Below are 21393 nucleotides of genomic sequence, written 5' to 3' on the forward strand. Positions count from 1 at the left end.
CTACCCACACACCTTTTCGAAAGGCTTTAGAGGCAGACACCCACTTGAAAAATAAATAAATGAAACTGAGAAGTTGAAGCTCAGCTGTTCAAGTGGGATTTTGTGGGCATCGATTTTCAGGTTTAGAGGGATGGCCTTGTTTTATTTATTTATTTATTTTTCCTTAGGATTTGCAACAATATAATGCCCATATTTCAAGCGGCAACTTTTTTGTCATTTTATGCGGGAAACATGAATTAGAAAGAGAGTAAAGTTGAACGATGTTTATTCATCCACATGTCTCTCAGTTTTCATTTATGTACAAATGCATTGAATTTGGATTGTTTTTTCTTTTGAAAAAAAAAAAAGGAGAATTCACGACTCTCAGTTATCAAATTTAAAGTGCAAAGTACTTTTTATTATTATCTATTTTTGGTGTCCGCGTTTTCTGAAAAGAATGCAAAGCCTATCGAGATACATTACTTCCCCCAGCTAAATTCACTTTGATGGCAGAAGAACCAGAAGGGAAAAAGAGAAAGCCAACGACCACAGTTAATGCTAAAACCAAAAGGGAAATTTACTGCACCCAATTAATCAATCTTCCATAGCCTTCTCCATTTGTTTTTCCCACCACCACCAAATGTTATGTTAAAACAATGCATCTTAAACCCGGGCAGTAAAACCCAGTCCCGGTATAAATGAGCTCGTCCAGAAAGGGAAAAAGTTCCCCAAAAAAAGGGTAAAAAGATAAACACAACTCACTTCAAATGGTAAAGTAATTACATCTTTCATACAATATAAAGACTAAATTGAGGTAACACGAAACCCAACTCCATTCTTATATGTGAACCTACCGGTTTGCCACGTCGCAATTGCAGTAGCATCTAATAATTACATGAACATAAAGGAGCGCATGCGTTAAGCAAACATACTGGCTGGGCTAGCCATGCAATGGGCTGAACCAACCAAATGGAAGCCCATCAGAATTAACTTCTGCTGTCCAACAGAATGTTATTTTGTCAATTTGGGAATCCATCCATTCCAGCTTGGACAAGTCTTGTTAACCACAATAATATTGCCAAAAAGGTAAATAGTTTAAACTGCCTTGCTTTCAACACTACGCCATCCCTACCGGTGCTTCTGGGTTGATGCCAAAATTATAGCACCAGAACCTGATTAGTTCGTTTTCCGAATGAAAAATCAAAGTAAGACTGAAAACAATGAGTATTAAGAAAAGGGGATTTAAGTTTTGAAACATAATTTTCATACAAACAACTAACAAGAAAATTGTGTTTTTAAGGAGGGCTAGGTCCAGTATGTAAAGAGGAGACAAATCACACAATTAATTTAAAGACCAAAGTCACAGGGAATGAAGCCCTCCTATTACATACGTAGTAGCACTTTAACCCATAGCATATTTTTGGGTCCAGCTCCGAGCGGTTGTCTCATACTTGTTCCTATCCGTCTTGTACATGTGGGCAATCTCCGGCACCAAAGGGTCATCAGGATTTGGATCCGTCAGGAGTGAGCAGATTGACAGCAACACCTAGAATCAAAATAGATAAAATAAGAACATATCCCCACACCTTACACCGGTAAAGTTACATAACAGAAAAAATCTTATTGTAGACCAGAGTCACTGGATGGTGCAAACAACTTGGCCAGTAGATGAAACGCTAAATTTTAAAGGCTTGCTTTTAACCTTCTGATTTTAAACTGGTGCAATTTTTTAACGGCTTTACGAAGAATGGTTGACAGATAACGTTCAAATTAAAAGAGGTGTATACTTCAAGACAATTAGGACTTAGGAATATCGAACAATAACCTTGGATATGGTGAGGGCAGGGCTCCACTGTTCCTTTAAAATATCAAGGCAAATGCTACCGTTGCTGTTAATATTAGGGTGAAATACCTTTGTCCTGAATGCAACCTGAATGAAAGCAAAAATACAAAAGGCTAAAAGGAATAGTAAAAGAAGGGGAAAAGATTAGCTGAACAAAACTACTAGAGAAACTTGTTGGTCATGAATCAATGGTAAACAAGCATGTATATAGGCCATTACAGAGGAAAAAAGCATTAAGTATCTACACCACATTGGTTACTACTATTAAATAAAAATTTCTATCTGAAAATAAACTTTATGCTATTCTATCATTAACGAATGAGAACGATTACCATTCTCATATTAAGGTTATAATTTTGTTATCATAGCATCCATTGACAGTATTTTTGTTTAACCAAGAAAGCAAATTATAGAAAACCCGAGGAGCTATTACTAAATATCTACATATATGTAATAGACATGGCTTACCTGATACTGTTTACAAATGCAAAAATAACAATAGATCACATAAACTTTGGCACTGAAAACCACCTAACAATAGCCTTCCACTCAAACAAACCGTTAGACACACAGCATGCATAGATGCCCTAGGAGATTAAAGAATTTGTGTAACAGAATAAGCAAATAAAAACTAAAAGGAAATCAAGTAGAATTAGTGTTTACTCATTTCAATGCCAAGCAATGTTCGCACAAGTCACTTGCCCTGTCAGGACAACTTGTTGGCATAGTATTTGCAGTAAGGAATTAGCTAAATAATATGAAGGCTCTAAACAGTTATGTTAATGCATATTCCTCAACATTGAAATGTAAATTGGAAAAAGGTAGGGAAATTCACCACATTGTAACAACAGCAGTATTGGATTTCTGAGGAGATAATAGTCGTGTCTACAACACTTTATAGATGGTTAAAAAAGCAAAATTAACATGTTGAAATAATGAACTTGTAGTATACGGAGTGCTATGCAATTTTCTTGAAAAAACTTAAGACACAAAGTGGTATGTTTTAAAAGCAAAAGACAAGTCAAATGCAGATAAATATACAGTCAATAAAGGTAAAAGTACACAATATACAATAAAGTAAGAAACAAATGAGAATTAGATTGTTAAGACAATCAAGTACCTTGGGTGGTTTAAATGGATAATCCGGAGGGAAATGAATGGTGACTAGAAACACCCCACCGGCATACGGGCTATCTGGAGGACCCATAATAGTTGCTTGCCAATGAAACATGTCTTCAGCAACAGGGCCTTAATCAATAATAAAAAGACGTAAAATAATAGTTTGATGGAATAACCAATCAGGAAGTAACCTAATGAAAATATTTTCCTCAAATCAAATACTAATCTTTTTTCATATTTTCCTTTGAGAAAAATATAAGATGTTGCACTCCTAAATGATTTTAGTACCTTTAACAGAAATTACGAGTTTCTATCTGCAATAGATGACAATAGCATTACATGGTAATCATATGAATATTCATACAACTTCAGCTATACAGCAACAATTTCTTATGACCACATATCAACTTAAGAAAAGGATATCCATAGCAACCAATGAGTATAATAAGACGTGAAAAAGAAAAATAAAAGTTTTGACAATATTGCGTCAAACAGAATCCAATGATGAAAACCTAAAAATTGAAAATGAAGAAAATAAAAAGACGAAACATACAGCAATTTCAATCAATGAAACTATCAAGGTCAAACCTCAAAACCAAACCCCCTAATAATAAGTATAGATCCTTTATTCACAGCTCAAAATTCAATTGTACGGCAATAATGATCCCATCTCATGATTTACAAAGACAGGATGCAGGTAACCGGAAAAAAGGGCAAAATTTAAGAGAACAATAAAAAGAGAGAGAGAGAGAGAGAGAGAATATAATGGAAACAAGACTATAATGACTATGAGAAAGATCACAAGAAAAAAAAAACAAATCGGGGCAGGGAATAGATGAAAAGAGAGATGAAATTGAACCAGCGCTGCAAGAGGTAGGAGGATCTTTCTGGAGATCCTTGAGCTCCTTCAATATCCGCTTTGAAGCCATCACCTAAACCCTAAAAAAGAAAAAACAGATTTTTGTTTCTTATAGGAAAAAAAATCAAATCCAAGCTAGATCGCCCTTAACTTCAACAAAGATAAGACGAAATAATTTTAAATTTAAGAAGAAAAAGATACCTGAGAGATCCTCCCGTCCCGCTATTGTTTGTTAGTCGCTGCAAATAGCGGAAGAATAGTAAAGCATAGAAAAAAAAAACCCAGAGTTAAATAGAGAGATCCACGAAAATGAGTTGTGAATAATTAAATAAAAAAGAAATGGGCTGTACTTGTCAATTTCTCATTGGCTGGCTATCTTCGTGGACCTCATCCAATTATATATTATTAAGAGATTTTCCTCTTCTGGACACAAATAATTTAGGCTTATAAACTAATTCTGTATATAATTAGATTTTATCATTTTTCGTCTTTAATTTCAGTATTCTTTTTTACTTCTTGTGAGATGGTTTTAACCAAATCCAACAAAACAATGCAATTGGGCCTCAAGTTCATTGGCAATTGTTTTATATACCTTCCAATTTGCTATAAATATAAACAAAGTTTTACTAATGTTATGTTCCCATTTATGTTATCTTCTTCATGAACTTATGTTGATGCAATTATAGGTGAAGTGCCTAGCACCCATACCAGAACATGCTAAACTATATAGCCTTTGATGGCAAGCTTTTGATTCAATTTTTTTTCTCTACAAAATAACTTCATTGTTAAGTACAACTTTTGTGACGTCCATATGTAAATACGATGCTGACACAATTACTTTTTTTTTTTGTATAACAATAAATCCCAACTTATACTCTTTTAAATTTTTTGTAAAGGAATTTTAATATCACCGGTCAACTACTATTGAGACATTTGATTATTGTTGTGACTTGGCATGTTAAGAAGCTTGATAATCCACACTTTGTTGATGGGTGGGTGGCTTTGGTGTTGGGATCCTTTCGATTCAATGCGAAACGTTTATCATGCATCAAGATTGATGCAATCTCCTCAGAGTATAATTTTGGGTAAGCTCATAATCTGCAATAATTTGCTTTGTAACCGGACATGTAATGTTCTTTCCTGAAAACAACTATTTCTCAATGCTCTCCCAATTGAAACTGTAATTAAATGGGTACGATGAAATCTATTTCATCCATTTTAGAGGCCAAGATCAAAGAACTTGGTCTATGTTGATAATTTGCTACCAGAGGAAGACCTTATTCATCATTACAAAATCGTTTGTTGGTCTCTTATTAAATATTTGTTTCATAGCATGCATACATGATACAGTATCATTATACAAATTCTTTTATAACATATGTTCGGAGGCAAGTCATGTACATGAACCTATATCTCCAGTCTCTAATTTTGCACTATGCAATTTTCTCTTATTCCTTTTTAAAAAAAAAAAAAATCTTAAGAAGTTTAAAAAATATTTTCGATACATTTTTTAGTAACGTGTTTCTTCAATATATATTATGAAAGTTTGTTCAATATATTTGTGATAATGTCATGACCAAATTATCATTTGGAGAGTAGTTCAGACTTTGCTAGGTGATCGACTTGGCATTACTAATGGAGGATACTGTGTCTCCTAAGTTTGCTTTTCCTTACGGCCTAGCTTTCTATTTTTGTATAAAAAAAACAATATGTAAATATTATAAATTCTATTAAATATATAATTAAAAATCTCGGCGTGGAATGTGGTTATTATACTAGTATATAATAGTTGTATAGTTTTCATTTAAGTGCATGAAGCTTGAATCAAGCAAGGCATGAGATATAGCATGTGTTGGTAACTTTGATGTACCTTTCTTTATCAATTGCAATGAAATTGGAAAGTGAAAAACTTGGTTCGGTTGGGCTTAGGCCTTGGGCTTCACTCGCATTTTCTTGGACGACATTATTATTGTTCATTCTCTAATGCCTTGAGATATTTAATGAAAACTAGTTCATTGAGAAGGCGGACATTGTGGAATATTCTAATGATAGAAAATTGGTTGTTTCTCAACAAGATTTGAATTTATAAAGGATGGTGGATAATGAACAACATGAGAATCTCTTCCACACATGATGCATGATTCACAAAAAGGTGTGTCATGCTATCATTGATGAAAAGAGTTATGCAAATGTAGCCTCCACTACATTGGTGGAGAAATTGAACTTGTCTATTACAAATCACCCATGACATTATAAACTTAATTGGTTGAATAACTAAGGAGAAGTGAAGGTAACAAAATAAGTTCATGTGCCTTTTTAAATTGGGCGAACATATAAACATGAAGTCCTATGTGATATGGCTCCTATGAATGCTAGCCATCTTCTCTTAAGAAGGCCATGGTAGTACAATCAAATTGTCACACATAGAAATGTTAAAGGTTAGGTGCCATGGCAATTATGGGTAATAAATTAGAATTTTTTTTTGTTTAAACAAGTTCTAGTGTAAATTAATGAATTTGATGGATTGCTTGGCAAATAGTTAGATTTCAATTGTTAGTCTCGTTACATTAGAACTGAGTTTTCTTTAGTGGGAAACATTATGATGAGGAACATTAAATTTAATGTTGATGAATTGGTTTTGGTAAATGAGTGTGAGAAGGTTATATAGAGTGAGGCGTTATTCTCCTATGCTCATTCTCTCATTTTATGTATTCATTTTCTTTCTTTCATCTTCTTCTTTAGTTTGTTTTATGAGAGAGAAGAGTTAAGAAGTAATCTGCATGGAGGGAGAGAATAATGCATCAACTTAAATGATTGAGGATTTAGTAAATTGACAATCTTTCTAAGCTTTTTTATATCTTTTGATTAAAGAAAATGGAAGAAAAATTGAGGATTTCAGTTTAATTCATCGACTTTCTACGAAGATGTTTAGGGTTGCAGCTAACCTTTAAAATCTCTCCAGATACAAATGAATTATGGGGTTTTTTTTTTACATATGAATGCCTTCATTTTGATCTTGATATGGCTATTATGCTTAGCTAACCGAGATAGATGAGGCTCAAGTGATAAGGAAAAGCTAAGCAGATGTAATCAATACTAGCTTTCAGGTATTTTGCTGGTGAGTTCTTGAACTCAATTTCTCATTGGTTATTTTATTTGTTTCAGTACTGTGCTGTTTAGGTATGTTGGACTTTGCATTTTACTGATGATGGGGAATTATTCTATGGCAGGATGTTGCTGTATTGTTGATGCATGTTTAGTGTTGAGATGTAAATGCATGTTCGGTTGTAAATATAAGTTGGATGTTTTGTTGAGCTATTGCTAGTAAAGCCCTATCAAATATGATATTGTTGAATGGTCAATTAGGTGATATGTATGGTATTATTTGCCTTGTGTTACTAAATAACATGATTAGCTGAATGCTTGTTATATGTCAATTGTGTAAATAAATGATATTCAGAGTATGGAGGGATGAATGGTGGATGAAAGATGAAGAAAAGTAATGTTGTGAACTTTGTGCCACGTGTTATCTAGCTTTGCGTAGGTTTGGGCTGATCATACGGAAAACGTATATGCATGATACTTTGGTTTTGTAGAGGTTCGGTTGGATTGTACTAAGATATATACGCACTTGTATATGATAACCCTACGTGGATTCTTCCAAGTATGAGACTCTGCGGAGTCCAAGGTTTAAAGCCTCATGTATGTAAGCAAGTTCCATGGCCATGGGCACACGCAAGATACGATAGTTCGCTGGACCTATCTCATGATTCAAGATACGACAATCCGCAGGACCTACCTCATGATTCAAGATACAACAGTCCGCTGGACCTATCTTATGATACATGTTACGACAGTCCGCTGGATTTGTTCTCTAAGCTTCATAGTAAAGTTATACGTGTTATTTCTCCATGGGAAAGTCCGCGGAACAGTTCATGTATATGAATTCGCATCTATATGTAAATTTTCATCTATGGATCCACACGCATGAGTCTTTAATATATGAGTTCGTATCCATGAATCTTCTACATGAATCCATATGTATGATAGTCCACTGGATTTATCTTTATGATTCAAGCTATGACAGTCTGCTAATCTTATATTCATGTTTCAAGTTTAAGAGTTCAAAGAGACTATCTTTCGCAAGAGTCAGTACGAACTATTAACTAAGCAAGAGATCACATGGGCTTGTCCCCATGTTCAAGCTACCAGAGTTGGTATAAATTATTTTTCTCAATCCAAAAATTGCAAAGATTTTTTTTCATGTAGGAGCTGTTAAGGACTATCTTTAAATCGAGAGTCCGCAGTGACTATCCACCAAACAAGAGTCTAGTGGTGACTATCATTTAAGAATGAGTTCACACGTAACAACTTACATATATGAATCGGTGATTATGATTTCGCATGTAAAGGTTCTTAAGTATGGTCTGCAAGTATGTATTCGCCAAGCTCAAATCCACGTATATAAGACTTTATATGTAAATCTGCATGTATAAATTCTCCAAGTGTGAATCTCCATGCATAAGTTTTTTAGAGTCAATCTGTCGTTTGCTAATCCAAAATGAAAAAAATTGCTAAGGTAATTCACATATGTTCTGCTGACAAAAGAGGTAATAATCCATATTGTATGAAATTAGTGCAAATGGGTAAGCAAAATCATGCTGCATTGTAGCTTATAACACAAACGATAAAAATGGAAGATTGTGAAAATGCAAAAACTGTATAAATTTTCAAGTTGAGCCAATGCAAAGGAGGACAAGAGCACGCCTCGAAGATGTGCAAACTACACTTGTGCAAGTGACGTCAAACATGAGATCAAACCCTTGAAGTTCTAATTTATAGATTTATAAACGATGTATTTTATTAGTAACTCACTAAGTTCATTTGAACTTAGCCTTTGTTATGTTTTCTAGATATGATGGTTTATATAAAGACCTAAAGAGGGATCAAGCTAGAATTCGTTCTAGCTTAGACGGACTTGTGTTTTTATTTGTAACATGCATATAATGGGGTGACCTAGAGGTCAAACCTTAAGGTATAAATTTTTGTAACTACGTATGAACCTGCTATATTATATTCTATGATGAGTAATATTTAAATATAGTAAAGCCATTATTGTCAATCTTTTCGTAAGTTCGCATGTTAATAACTTCAACTACGAATTTGTATCTGTAATGTTTTAGTTTGGCGGAATAGCTAGTGAAACATGATAAGATTGTTGCAGATAATATTCGAATTAAGTTAAGTATGATTATAAAATGCTTAGTTGGTTGTCTTAGTCATGTTAGTCGTACAATTTAGTTGTAAATTGTTCAAGTTAGTTATGTAAGTACAATGCGACATCTTGTAACCGGACACATCGACCAGGTCGGGTACAGGGTGTTACATAAAAGGCTTCTGTGATAGGTTCAAAAACACCTACTTCTTTACTAAGGATGGCATAAAGATTGTTCTAGCTCCTTTTAGCACGAAACAAGTGGAAAATGATCAGATGGCCATTAAGAAGGAAAAGAAATCCATGTTGGTAACATAAAGCGGGATAGGAAGAAGTTTGATGATATCCAACCCAAATCTTATGCCAGTATTGAAGGAATCCATGCTAAAAGAGGAGAGTTCTTTGCGTTTACTGTTTTAAAATCAAATTGAAGAGTTTCCTGAAAAACTACCTTGACATTTCAACAATTTAAGCAATTGAAATTCATCAACACAAACATGGCATCCTTTGGTATTCTTCATTTTTATACACAATTCGTCAATTCAAACAATAGGTTAGGCCATTTACATATCATGAACTTATAATACACTATTCACATTTACAATAATTCATTTACTAACATATACTCAATAAATCATATTCAATTTACTAGTATGTGAAATTTCGTTATTGATCAATCATTTCAACCATCACATTTTCGTTTTAATATCGTTTTCACTCGGAGAACTAAAGTAAATTGAATTTGGATACCGGGCTTGTATGCTCACAAGATTTGACATATTTGGGATGCTCACACGAGCTTTAGATAATCTGCAACACATGCTGGATCTCAAGCCATCGTATTAATCTCTGATCAAACACTCGATTTCCTTTTTGGGACCCTAATGGCATGTCTTTCGTATCCTAATCATTTACTAAGTTCACACTAGCACCATTACAATATTCAAATCATTTCAATCCCTGTAATGCCATCATTTACATATCATTTTTCCATATAAACATTTCATTTCCATTCAATACATCATATCTATTTATGATAGCCATATCATTCGGTCTTTTGATGTCATTATTTATCTATTCCTATAGATTTTATAAATTATATTATAATTATATATATACTACAATACAAATTGCATAAAAAATGAATAGAGATGGGAAAATCGCATAAAATGCTTCTATTCTAGAACAAAAAAACAATATAACCCCTTTTTTATTTATATTCCATACACTATCCAGAAAAAAAAAGAAGAATTTGTATTTCATACTTTACGATTTAGTCCTTCATATGCCAAAATTAACAAAATTACATTTAACCTAAACTAATTAACATTATAACATAATTCAAACATAGAATAAAACAATACTATAAATTCTATATGAACTTACCTAACAAAACAACAAACAATTTAATCATTAAGGACCAATAAACAATTTTGCTTTTTTCCCCGATTATCTTCAATTTGGTTCAAGTCTCGATCTAAACAATAATTCAGTTCAATTTATTAATTCTAATCATCTTATATTATCCTATCATATACATATGTCAGTTTAATTTCACTTTTTGAATGTTACCTAAAAATTTTCATTTTATTCAATTTAGTCTTTAAAATCGAAATTGTCATAACTTTTGAATTTGAGCATGGATTTTAAAACTAATCTCAATTACATCCTTTTAAAACCCTCTATTATGTATAATTTCTGAAATTTAACATCAATTTCAAAATTTATGCACTTTAGCCCCTATGTACAAAAACTAACAATTAAACTTTAAAAGTAGTCCTTTTTCATTTCTAAGATTAAAATCTAACAAATTAATGCCAATTTCATCAAGTGTTCAACAATGACAACTTTTGAAAACCTTAACAGTTTTACAAATTGATGTATGAGCTAGCTAAATCAAGCTCACATGACCTCAAAAATATAAAAATTACAACAAAAAGACTAAATTGACATACCATGCAAAAGTGCGGAATGTTTGAAGCTTTATCAATCTTCCTAGGTTTCTTGATTTTGTTTTTGGTGGAAGAAAGAAAGATGAACAACAATGTTTCTTTCTTTTCACTTTTATTTACTTTAATATATATTTTATACATTATAATATTTTAATTGAGGTTTTAATATTATTTATAATTAAAATCACACTTACTGTCCATTATATTCTGAAATGGCCTAATTGGTTGAATTTCTATATAAGTCCCTAACTTTTTGGTCAATTATAAATCTATAATTATGAACTTTTACAATTTAGTCCTTATAGCATAATTAACTATCTATTTGAAAAAATTAAAAAAACCAAACTTTAATATATTTTTATACTGACTTCATAAATATTAATTAAAATCACCATTCCAAAATAACCGTTTCTGACACCACTAAAAAACAAATTGCTACAGGGTAAATTTGTAAATTGTTATTAAATTTTTAGGAAAGTATTTAATGAACCAAATGTGGTAATACAACTTTTCAAGGATTTTAATTAATACTTTTCAATGTACATCAAATATTGTAAAGTAATTTTTTCATCAATCAGATTACATTAAAATTATAACGTAAAATAACACCAACCGCTAGCTAAGACTAAACCTAAACCAACAAAAGCTATCTATCTGCCTAACCTAATCCCAACCTTGTGCCTAGCTACACATTGATGGTTACATTAAATTGTTTTGATTGGTCATTTTTACTAATTCCGTTTCATATTGAATTAACTTTTTATCGTAAAAAACTGAATATCAAATATGCTTTTACTTATTATACTATTCCTAACATTAGGAATGTCCTTGTATACTTTTATTTTAGGAATTCTCTTCATTTATTTTTTATTAAAAAATTCAGGTAATTAAAAATTTTCTATTAAAATATTTGGTGCAACATAATGAATTAAATTAATAAATATGTAATAAAAAAAGACATTATAACAAACCTAAATTAAAATAATTAATTTGTTAAGAATTCTTAAAAAATCACCTCAGTCCTTTAATTACAATAAATTATTTAGATTAACTAATGTGATTATAAAATTAAAATACTAAATTATATTAGAATTAAAATATAAAATTAAATTCGAATTTTAAATATAAAAACTAAAATTTGAAAATAAAAGATACGTATTTGGACATTTTTCATACAAGGCTTTTATATAGAATATAAATTTTGGTTAGCAGTCGATTTCAATTCAGTTGCCGAAGGCACAAGCCCAGTTGGCCGATAATCCACAGTTCCTAATATTGGAATAGCTTAGCTTGCAATTGATTTTTATTACGGAGAAACACTAGAACATATCTCCATTTGCAGGACTAGAGATTTTCATGACCCAATACTTGGGGTACAGTGATTATTATTTGCAGTATAAATAATTGAAGAGGAATTCAATTGACAGATACGTGTAAAGATGTGCCGTGGGGGACTTTATTTGTATTATTTGCTGTCATTTCTTTAGAAGCTGGTGCATGATATGGGATTAAAACATGATGAGCAGTGGTTCAACTTGAAGGGACAACCGAGAGCTCCAAGCGGCCTGTCCATTCCTCACCTGGTTTCAAGGTGATTGGTTTTTCAACTGCTGCCCCATTGACACAAAGCATCTCCTTGTATTCTTCATCCCCAAAATCAACCATGGTTTTCGATTTCTTTTCCCATGGATTCCAAACCCCTGAACAAACAAATAAAGTGGATCGACTTGAATCTGCAGTGAATTCATCTTCAAATGGCTTGGTGTTATGCTATGAAATATTGAAGAGTACAAGAGCTTAATTACCAACATCTGGAAGGCCTTGTTTCTGTATTAGAAAGGTCCGTTTTCTTTCATGATCGAAGATGGCAATGGTATCTCTAGAGCCAAGATAAACTCTGTCCACCTGCAAATCAATCAAGGCTTAAGCATCTACTACCTGTTTCAGCTCTAAAAAAGTGAAAGGTTTACCTCAGATTCGAATGTCAAGGCATCTCCTTGTTCTGTGAACCGTTCCCTTTGGCATAGGTTGTCAAGATAGTCAAGAGTTTCCAATCCCTCTACCCTAACTTCACTGTTTATCAGTAAAAGATAAGATATCCATTATTGACCATAAGATGAAATTGTCGGTGCAGTAATGTTGAGAGAATTCGCCATATATACCACTACATTCTTTACCTGATATCAGAGATGGAGAAATATGTGAGATAAGCAATTGAGAAACTAAAAGGCTTGTAATTGATATTCCTGATGCGTGACATCAAGCTTAGATTCCCATCTGCTGTCAAAGATATCCGAAGACGAAACTCGAAACTGGAAATGATAAAAAAAAAAAAACCAACTCCGTCATTAATCTTCCAGTAAATTTCAATTGATAAATGCTATAAGGATCCATGGCAGATTACGACATCACCTGTTTGGCCAAATCTTCAAATCGTCTTCTGATGGCTTCAACAGCAAGTCAGTATAGGCCTTCTCACTTGGATCATTTGGATGCAATGGTGGTGGATTGTCATCAATGATCCAAATCCTGTTCCTGGCAAACCCATGTTGCTCCAGCGATCCTCGCTGACCAAACTAACAAAATTGGAACATAACCCATCAACCAGGTGCATATCAACTCCATGCGTATAAGCATGGAAATATCGAAGCATAAATACCTGTGGGAAGCATATAGGTATTCCTCCTCGCACTGCGTATGGTGGCTTGAAGATTGCCTACAGTACATGGAACCAAAAGTTCATTGACTATGGCTTGTATATATCATCTACAACTTTAGAACTGACGTTACCTTAGTACTTGCGAATAGCAACTCTTCTCCTCGGTCAGTCCGCCATGAAAGGACCTGTCCTCCGTACAAGCTGACCCTTGCTGATGCCCCTCGAGGATTCCTAAGCACAACCTGATGGATTCCATTTCTATCTTTGGTGACTTCAACTGCTGGCCCCGATTGATTCATGGTGACAAACGCAGCAAGGACATCACAGAAGCAGATACATAGATCTCGGTCTCTCTGTCTCTGTCTCTGTTTTCTTGAGGTAAATAAAAGGCTGAATTATAACAATCAGTGAAGCAGTTACACTTGTTGTGACAAACCAAATTTTCACGTGATGTGAAATATAAACCCCAGCTACCAATTCAACTATCTTTATCTCTCTTGGCCACTAAATCTGCCAACAAGATAAAAATCCTAGTCTAGAAACAGAGTTCCGGATGACAAAGCTGTCTTAAACTTCAAAGAACCAACCGGCAAAGTAGTTCCAAAATCGAAACCAAATAAATGTTGAAGCGCCTGTTTATCAAACGAGAACGTTTATGGCAGAAACGGTTTTAATGAGTTGAGGAAAAAATTGTCTGCAAATGAGAGTCTGACCTTTTCGTTGAAGTAACGGAACGATTGAAGGGTCAGAGATAATTAGATAATCCTCATATGGGATAATGCTTAGGAAGGCGACTGACCAATTAGTCAAGAGAATTACGCAAAAAAAATAAGCAACAAGGAGAAACTTTTGGCTTGGAGCGGTGCTGGCTACCGCACATGATGTAAACTCTAATGTCTTAACATGCGACCTGAAATTCAACTGAACTAACGACCTGCTGAAAGTTAAATACTACAAATTAACAGAATTAAAAATGGATTTGTCAAATAATCTTTCTTTTTAGGATTGTTAATTCTGGTTCTGTGGGAGTAACTTCCCACTATCACTTTAACATTTGGTTTTAGGAATTTCATTTAAGATTTTAGTATTTCAATTGGATTTCGAAGTTTTTACTTCTTTGTAGACTTTAGGGGAATGCTACATGTGTACCAATTATACCTTTCAATTTTTATAATTTAATTTTTTGGACCATTTGAAAATGGATTTCCAACAACAGCAACATTATGGATCTCTCCAAGAAAGATCTATTGATAAATAGAAGTTAAAAGAATCCTCGCCCCTGGGCGAAGCCAGAATAATTTTTTAGGGGTCGAATGAAATTTTAATTTTTTAGGGTTTATATCTTTATAATTTTTAAAGCATTAAATTAAATTTTTATAATTTTAGGGGGCCAAAGTGCAATTTTACCTTTACTAATTTAAAATTTAAAAAAAAAATTAAAAGGCCTAAATGACAATTTTTCATTTTAGTGGAGGGCCTAGAATCACTTTCGCTCGCTCCAACCTTGCATGGAAGATGCTTCTAAGAAACAAAAAACAATTTTTGAACAAAAGAAAACTCGAAAAGAGTAATTTTATTTAATCAAATAATCATGGCTGCCTAAGCCAGTCGAGACTCTAAAAAACTTAAAATAATCTAAAAACACTCTAAATTTTGTAATAATTAGATCCCTAAAATATAAGATCTAAGGATAAATTATCAATATACAACTAATACTAATGAAGCACATGGTTAATTTGTACTTTTATTTAAATTCTTAATTAAGTTAGTGTCATGCATCAACTAGATACCAACTCAATTGGAAATCGTTAAAAGCTCATTATTTTTATAAAGTATTAACTATTAACATAAATTTTTTTATTTTTTATATTTTATATTAAATATCACTATTATAAGATTTGAACTTGAAACATCAAAATTTTTAAAGCTTTAACTTAATCATTTCAACCAGAGCATCATTTGTTATTTTTATAAACTTTTATAAATGTATATTTTACATAAGTGTTTCTTTCACATTATGAATGTACCATAATCTAGTTACCATTGTAGCATTAATAAAAACAAATGTATGCCAAATGATAGGTAAAATACTTGATTGGGCTTACAATCATGTTTAAAAACTTATCCAAAGCCTTTAACTTGAAAAACCCATGAATTCATTTAAAAATTTCTTGCGTTGTCTTCATTAAAACAACTATAACTTGAGCTTTCAAAGTGCATTGCAAAGCTACGAGACAACTCTAGATCCATAAAAAGATAACTCACACTACTCCAAAACAGGCTTTTAGCGAACGCCGCTATTGAACGCGTCACTAACTTTTGCGGCGTTTTTAGAAATAAACGCCGCTATAGACCATGACCTTTAGCGGCACTTTTCCCACAAACACCGCTAAAGACCATGACCTTTAGCGGCATTTTTCCACAAACGCCGATATAGACCATGACCTTTAGCAGCGCTTTTCCCACAAACGCAGCTAAAGGCTATGACCTTTAGCGGCGCTTTTGTCAGAAATGTCGCTAAAGACCATGACCTTCAGTAACGATTTTTTATCACAAACGCCGCTATAGAACAAACTTTTAGCGACACTTCTCGCAAAAACGCCGCTAAAAACATATCATGCAAAAAAAATATTTTAATCAAATAATATTTATTTTTATGATAAATATTATATTATGTTTTGTTTTTTAAATTTAAACTTTAAATATACTTTTTAAGGATAAATAAAAAAATATTACTTAAATTAAATTTTCTATGAAAATGATAAAAGAAGGCAAATAAATGAAGCTTAAATAATAATAAAAATTAAAAATTGTAAACCTCGAAATTTAGGTAAAATCAACACCAATGCAATGCAAGCCATTTTTGAGTCTAATACAAGTGAAGAAACTAAGATCCTAAGAAGAGAATCCTATTTTACTAACAGTAGTAAATGCAACTGACAAGAAATATCCATACTTTGTCCAGTATTTATATCGAAAAATCAGATCAGAAGAAGCAATCTCTTTGCACACCATTTCAATTCCTAGTAAGGCCTTCGAAAGTAGTTGATGAAAGCCGGCATACACATCCGATCAATCAGCTTTCAGTTTCAGAATTTCCTTGGCGGTCTTTAAACAAAAATAGGGCATAGGGCATGTGTTCCTACATAAGCACGGAAAAATCCAACTCATTTCAAAGACAAATAACTAGATATCGTGTTTGAAACGAATGAATGTGCATGTAGGAGTATCTCCAATATGTACTTCTGCCTTTTGTTATATATTTAGGCAGATAGACAATAGATTTTACATCCCAACAACTACTGCCCTGAGTACTAGAGTTTAATCATAGAAAAATCAAAATAAAACATGAACTACAAGGATAAAAAATTGTTCCATGGACTTACCTGCTCAAAACAAAGACTTAAGCCTCTGCTATAGAAGTTGATATATTTTAACATAAACATGCCACGATCAAACCTGTGATTAAATTCCAAATCTTCTAACATTCAAACTACGTAATGACCTTTGGATCAATCAATTAAATGCATCGAAATAATATGAAATCTGAAGAGAAAAAAAAGATCATACCAGTGCTCTCAGCACATTAGGATCTCTTCCTTTTAGTGAATCAAGATATTGGAACTTCTGATCTTTCTTATTGATAACTGCAAAACACCAATGTACGTCTTTGTGTATAAGGACAAATATCTGAGCAAAATGGAATAATCGATACAAGGAAGAATAAATATATCATGCAAAACAAATGATTGATTCAAAGTGTTAAGATAAATATACTTACTTTATCACAGTCCAATAGGCAGTAACCCAGCTTCCTTTGTGAAGTCCATCTTTTGACAGCTCTATAATTATAGCCACTCTCCAGATTCACTAACTGAGCATCATAATTTAGAAACGAAAAAGTAGTTTAGAAAATGATAATTACAAAGACTTACATGAACAAGCAAAGTAAAGTATGGGAAAACTGAAGGTAGAAGCAAGCAACTACCTTTTTATAGAAGAAGGTATTGAAGAAATGGCATAAGAACATTATGTAAACATGACAGATTTCAGAAAAAAATGTACATTTTGCTTGCTTGGTATAATGTACATTATTTTCAATAAATAAATAAATAAATGGGGCTAAAAGTATGAATGAAGTTATGAAGCTAAAGGATTGTAAAATGTTCTATTTGGTATAATGTGCATAGTCAACACAGTTAGCAGTTTAACTTTTATGATTTCCATAGTCAACACAGTTAGCAGTTTAACTTTTATGATTTCCAAACACATTTTCCCTTCCTTTTTTCTTACTATGTAAACCCTAACCATGCAGTCTCTGGATATATTCAAGATACTACACTTCTTAAAGCAAAATTTTCAAGATATAATACACTTCTATTTGACAAACAAACCTAGCATATACTGACTAAGAAGTTTTGGTTTGTCTTCTGTTGAAAATGTAACTTCATGCATGGGCCTGCATCAGCACCAAAGAATGTAAATTTCACCATCCAAATGGATAGAAAGTATATATAAAGCTTCACCAAAAATGACAGAAGCATCGGTATGTGAATGGTAAAGCAGGAAGATGAAAACTAAATAAGAAATGGGCATATGCAACATGATTATAGGTAAGAAATGGGCATATAGATGGAAATCACCTATCCATCTCATTTTCATTAATCATGATTCACGATTTAAAAAGCCAACGCATATGCAACATGATTACAGGTAAGAAATGGGCATATAGATGTGTTGTAGTACAATTAGCAGTCATACAGTACAATTATCAATAAACAAGTATTGAAATATTACACGATTAAAATAACCAATGTACAGCCATTTTCATAAAGTGTTCCCAGGTAATTTAGACTTCTTTTACATGTTAACAATTAAAAAGATAAAAAAAAATAAATAAGAGGGTAAGTTAAAAAGTGGGGGTCCAATTAAAGAGATTGTCCTACAGTACCCATTTTCGAAAATATTAGTCTAATCTAGTAAACTCAAAAAGAACAAGTTTGCCTTTTTCACTCGTATGCACATCTATTCCGCCTCTAAAAGGATACAAGAAGTCAAAAAACTATAAAGGATACAAGGGTTAGGAAATTTCAAGTTCAAAACTCCAAATTTCAAAAATTTCTTGATCCAAAGCTACCAAAAATCAGAAATAATAGAAGTACTTATAAGCTACACCATAAAACGTGAGATAAACAGAAAACACATGTAACCCTAAGAAAACCTAGAAATTAAATAAAACTTATATAATAAATTCCTATAAAATTCCAAGTCTTCAAACTTCTTTTTACTATGCTTTATTAAGAAGTAATATTGCTAAGTACAAGGGCTAAATAAATCATTGAACATTCCAATTGGCCAAGTAGATTTTACACCAAAGGAAGGTAAACCATTGCAATCACAATTCACAAGTAAAACATAGACAACAATAAAAGAAATTCCAATTTTTTCTATTACAATTTCAGACAATTTCTTTACATGATAAACAAGAATGCTAAATCAAAACATAGCATCTATGATAAATTAAAATGTATTTTTCAATCTTCAGATCATATATATAGGTTAGTAAAGGATGGGTTTCATTTCAGTTATAGATTATCAGTTAAATTTATTCTTTTCTGCCTTTTTAAGAAACAGTTTCAGCAAAAGTTGTTCTCTTGATGGAAGTGTATGCATTCCAGCAGAAACAACAGTCCTTACCGCCCATGTGTGATACGGTGCAATACTTGAGCATAAGCTGTTGAAGCTGCGTTTCTCAATGAGTAATCCCTACAACAACAACAACAAAAAGAGGTAACAAGCACTTAGAGATGCTCACATTCAAGGATAATACCAAGATTCCCTCGAGAGAAAAATAAAGAGTTAAAGATGGAAGGGCATATAATGTACTTGGATGACAAAAATTGTTCAAATAAAGCTCGTACGAGGTCAAGACCCTGTCTAACACGACGCAGATCACGCGAAGGGCTTTTCTGTTTTTTCACTGTCCCATTACCTATATCTACATCAACTATATTTTCTAAAGTGGCAAACCTCTTTGATGCTTCCACAAGATTACCTACCTGATTTAAACCATCCATCCATCATCAATTAATAAATTAAAGTTTCAGTGATTGGTTCGAAATAGAGAGGGGGAAATCAAATAAACCTTGGTGACGTACTCCATCTCCGCGAATTTGAAGGCGAGACCGAGGGAGTTAAAAAGAATAAAAACCAAAGAATAAGCATCACAGAATTTATCCAACAGAAACCCTTCATCCTTGGTTCCACACTGCGATAACTCTTCAAACGCCTGCAATATTTGGAGTTGAAATTTGAAGTTGGAGGAAGAGACAAAAAACCCTTGTGAGTTTGGGTTTGCTGGTTTGTTTTCAAAAAAAAAAGATCTTGGGGCATGGAAAAGAGAGTGAAGAAGCCATTTTTATTGTGGTTTAAGGCAAACCCAGAACTGGCTTCAGCTCTCTATATATAAACAAGAAGGAAAGAAAGATATAAAAAGAAGAAGAAGAAGAAGAAGAAGAAGAAGAAGAAGGGGGCGATGAAATTTAAGAAATGGGAGAGAAATCTGAGGAAAAAGCAAAGAAAAAAAAACCCAAAGAAGGCATGATTTTAGGGGTTGCTCAGTAAGAATTAGGTGTTTTGAGGATACCGATTTCTCTTTAGGGGAAAATTTTAGGGGTTTCAGGGGGGAAATTTGCGATAAAACCACCTGATTTTTTTAAAAATAAAATATCTTTCTGGCGTATTTTATAAAAACGCCGCTATTGCTTATCTTTTGCGGCGTTTTTCATAAAACGTCACAAAAAATTATTTCATTTTAAATAAAACGATACCGTTTTGCTTTGCTAAAAATCCTTTATTTTGTTGCTAAAAATTATTAATTAAGTAATTTTATAAAATATTTATTATTACTATTTTTTATAAATTAGATTTTTATAAAAAAACCAAGTATTCTCAAAGTAAATATCATATATTTTAATAAGAAAATAAATGATTAAATGATTGTAATTAATTATTAACTTAGAATTATCCAATATAAATAATCAATCTCTCACATATCAAATTTCTATTAAAGATTGAGTCGTTAATCAAGATTTTAAATTATTCTTTTCTGATCTAATCTCCATTTTATTAGAGATATTTTTTTCTAACTAAAATATAACTATTATTTTGCTAGATGTTCGACGTGGAATGATTTTAGTTTTTGTATTTCATTTTTATTTGTTATAATTTGGTCCTATCTAAAATAGATAGTTGCCTATTCATATTAATATGTTACTTTATTTATTTATTTATCAAAATTTTTAAATCTAATATTTAAATATATCAAATAGTTTAGATTAAATATTTTTAAATATAAAAGCATTAATTGATTGTATAAAATTTCAGCATTTAACCAATCTCAAGTAAACTTTAAATCCTAAACCATTTAATATATATAAACTTTATCTATTATATCTTAAATAATTTAACTATAATCATAATTTTAATATATTAAAATTAATATTATTTCTTTTACAATTATATAAGAAATTACTTAATATATAAATTAAAAAATACTAATTAATCTAAACCCTAAACCCCTAACCCCTATTCTCTAAACCCTAAACCCTAAAACATAAATAATAAACCCTAAACCCCTAACACTTAACCTCTAACTCCTAACCCTTAAACTATAAATCATAATCTCTAAACCCATAATCCACAAGCCTTAAAATGGTAACACCTAAACCTTAAACTCTAAACTATATACCCTAAACCCAAAACCCT

General features: G+C 32.2%; 3 protein-coding genes across 10 annotated transcripts; all 3 read right to left on the reverse strand.

Moving 5' to 3' along the window:
• Positions 1 to 1206: 1206 nt before the first annotated feature.
• Positions 1207 to 4164, reverse strand: LOC107910068 (ubiquitin-conjugating enzyme E2 10). The gene is made up of 5 exons (XM_016837815.2): positions 4002 to 4164; positions 3801 to 3880; positions 2943 to 3070; positions 1805 to 1909; positions 1207 to 1525 (listed from the first exon to the last, which is right to left on the reverse strand). Exons 2-5 carry the CDS (start codon positions 3868 to 3870, stop codon positions 1382 to 1384), a joined length of 447 nt encoding a protein of 148 aa, XP_016693304.1. The 5' UTR covers positions 3871 to 3880; positions 4002 to 4164; the 3' UTR covers positions 1207 to 1381.
• An 8088-nt stretch (positions 4165 to 12252) lies between these two features.
• On the reverse strand, positions 12253 to 14683 carry LOC107910076 (putative glucose-6-phosphate 1-epimerase). 2 transcript variants are annotated; one of them, XM_016837834.2, is made up of 8 exons: positions 14340 to 14683; positions 13758 to 14258; positions 13627 to 13683; positions 13380 to 13543; positions 13145 to 13279; positions 12938 to 13040; positions 12773 to 12872; positions 12253 to 12667 (listed from the first exon to the last, which is right to left on the reverse strand). In XM_016837834.2, the coding sequence occupies exons 2-8, from the start codon at positions 13923 to 13925 to the stop codon at positions 12498 to 12500; spliced, it is 897 nt and encodes a 298-aa protein (XP_016693323.2). In that variant the 5' UTR covers positions 13926 to 14258; positions 14340 to 14683; the 3' UTR covers positions 12253 to 12497. The 2 variants fall into 2 exon arrangements, with proteins under 2 accessions (XP_016693323.2, XP_016693330.2); XM_016837841.2 differs by having other exon boundaries at positions 13627 to 13671; positions 13758 to 14540.
• A 1719-nt stretch (positions 14684 to 16402) lies between these two features.
• LOC107910096 (ACD11 homolog protein) lies at positions 16403 to 20293 on the reverse strand. 7 transcript variants are annotated; one of them, XR_005917244.1, is made up of 8 exons: positions 19785 to 20293; positions 19513 to 19685; positions 19324 to 19392; positions 18021 to 18085; positions 17408 to 17500; positions 17197 to 17273; positions 17013 to 17085; positions 16403 to 16768 (listed from the first exon to the last, which is right to left on the reverse strand). XR_005917244.1 is itself a non-coding variant. In XM_041099261.1 (7 exons), the coding sequence occupies exons 1-5, from the start codon at positions 19787 to 19789 to the stop codon at positions 17475 to 17477; spliced, it is 351 nt and encodes a 116-aa protein (XP_040955195.1). In that variant the 5' UTR covers positions 19790 to 20293; the 3' UTR covers positions 16403 to 16768; positions 17197 to 17273; positions 17408 to 17474. The 7 variants fall into 7 exon arrangements, 2 of the variants coding, with proteins under 2 accessions (XP_040955195.1, XP_040955196.1); XR_005917245.1 differs by lacking the exon at positions 18021 to 18085; XR_005917247.1 differs by having other exon boundaries at positions 17408 to 18085.
• Between the last annotated feature and the right edge of the window lie 1100 nt (positions 20294 to 21393).

Source organism: Gossypium hirsutum, chromosome D08, assembly GCF_007990345.1.
Source record: "Gossypium hirsutum isolate 1008001.06 chromosome D08, Gossypium_hirsutum_v2.1, whole genome shotgun sequence".
Classification (NCBI taxonomy): Eukaryota; Viridiplantae; Streptophyta; class Magnoliopsida; order Malvales; family Malvaceae; genus Gossypium; species Gossypium hirsutum.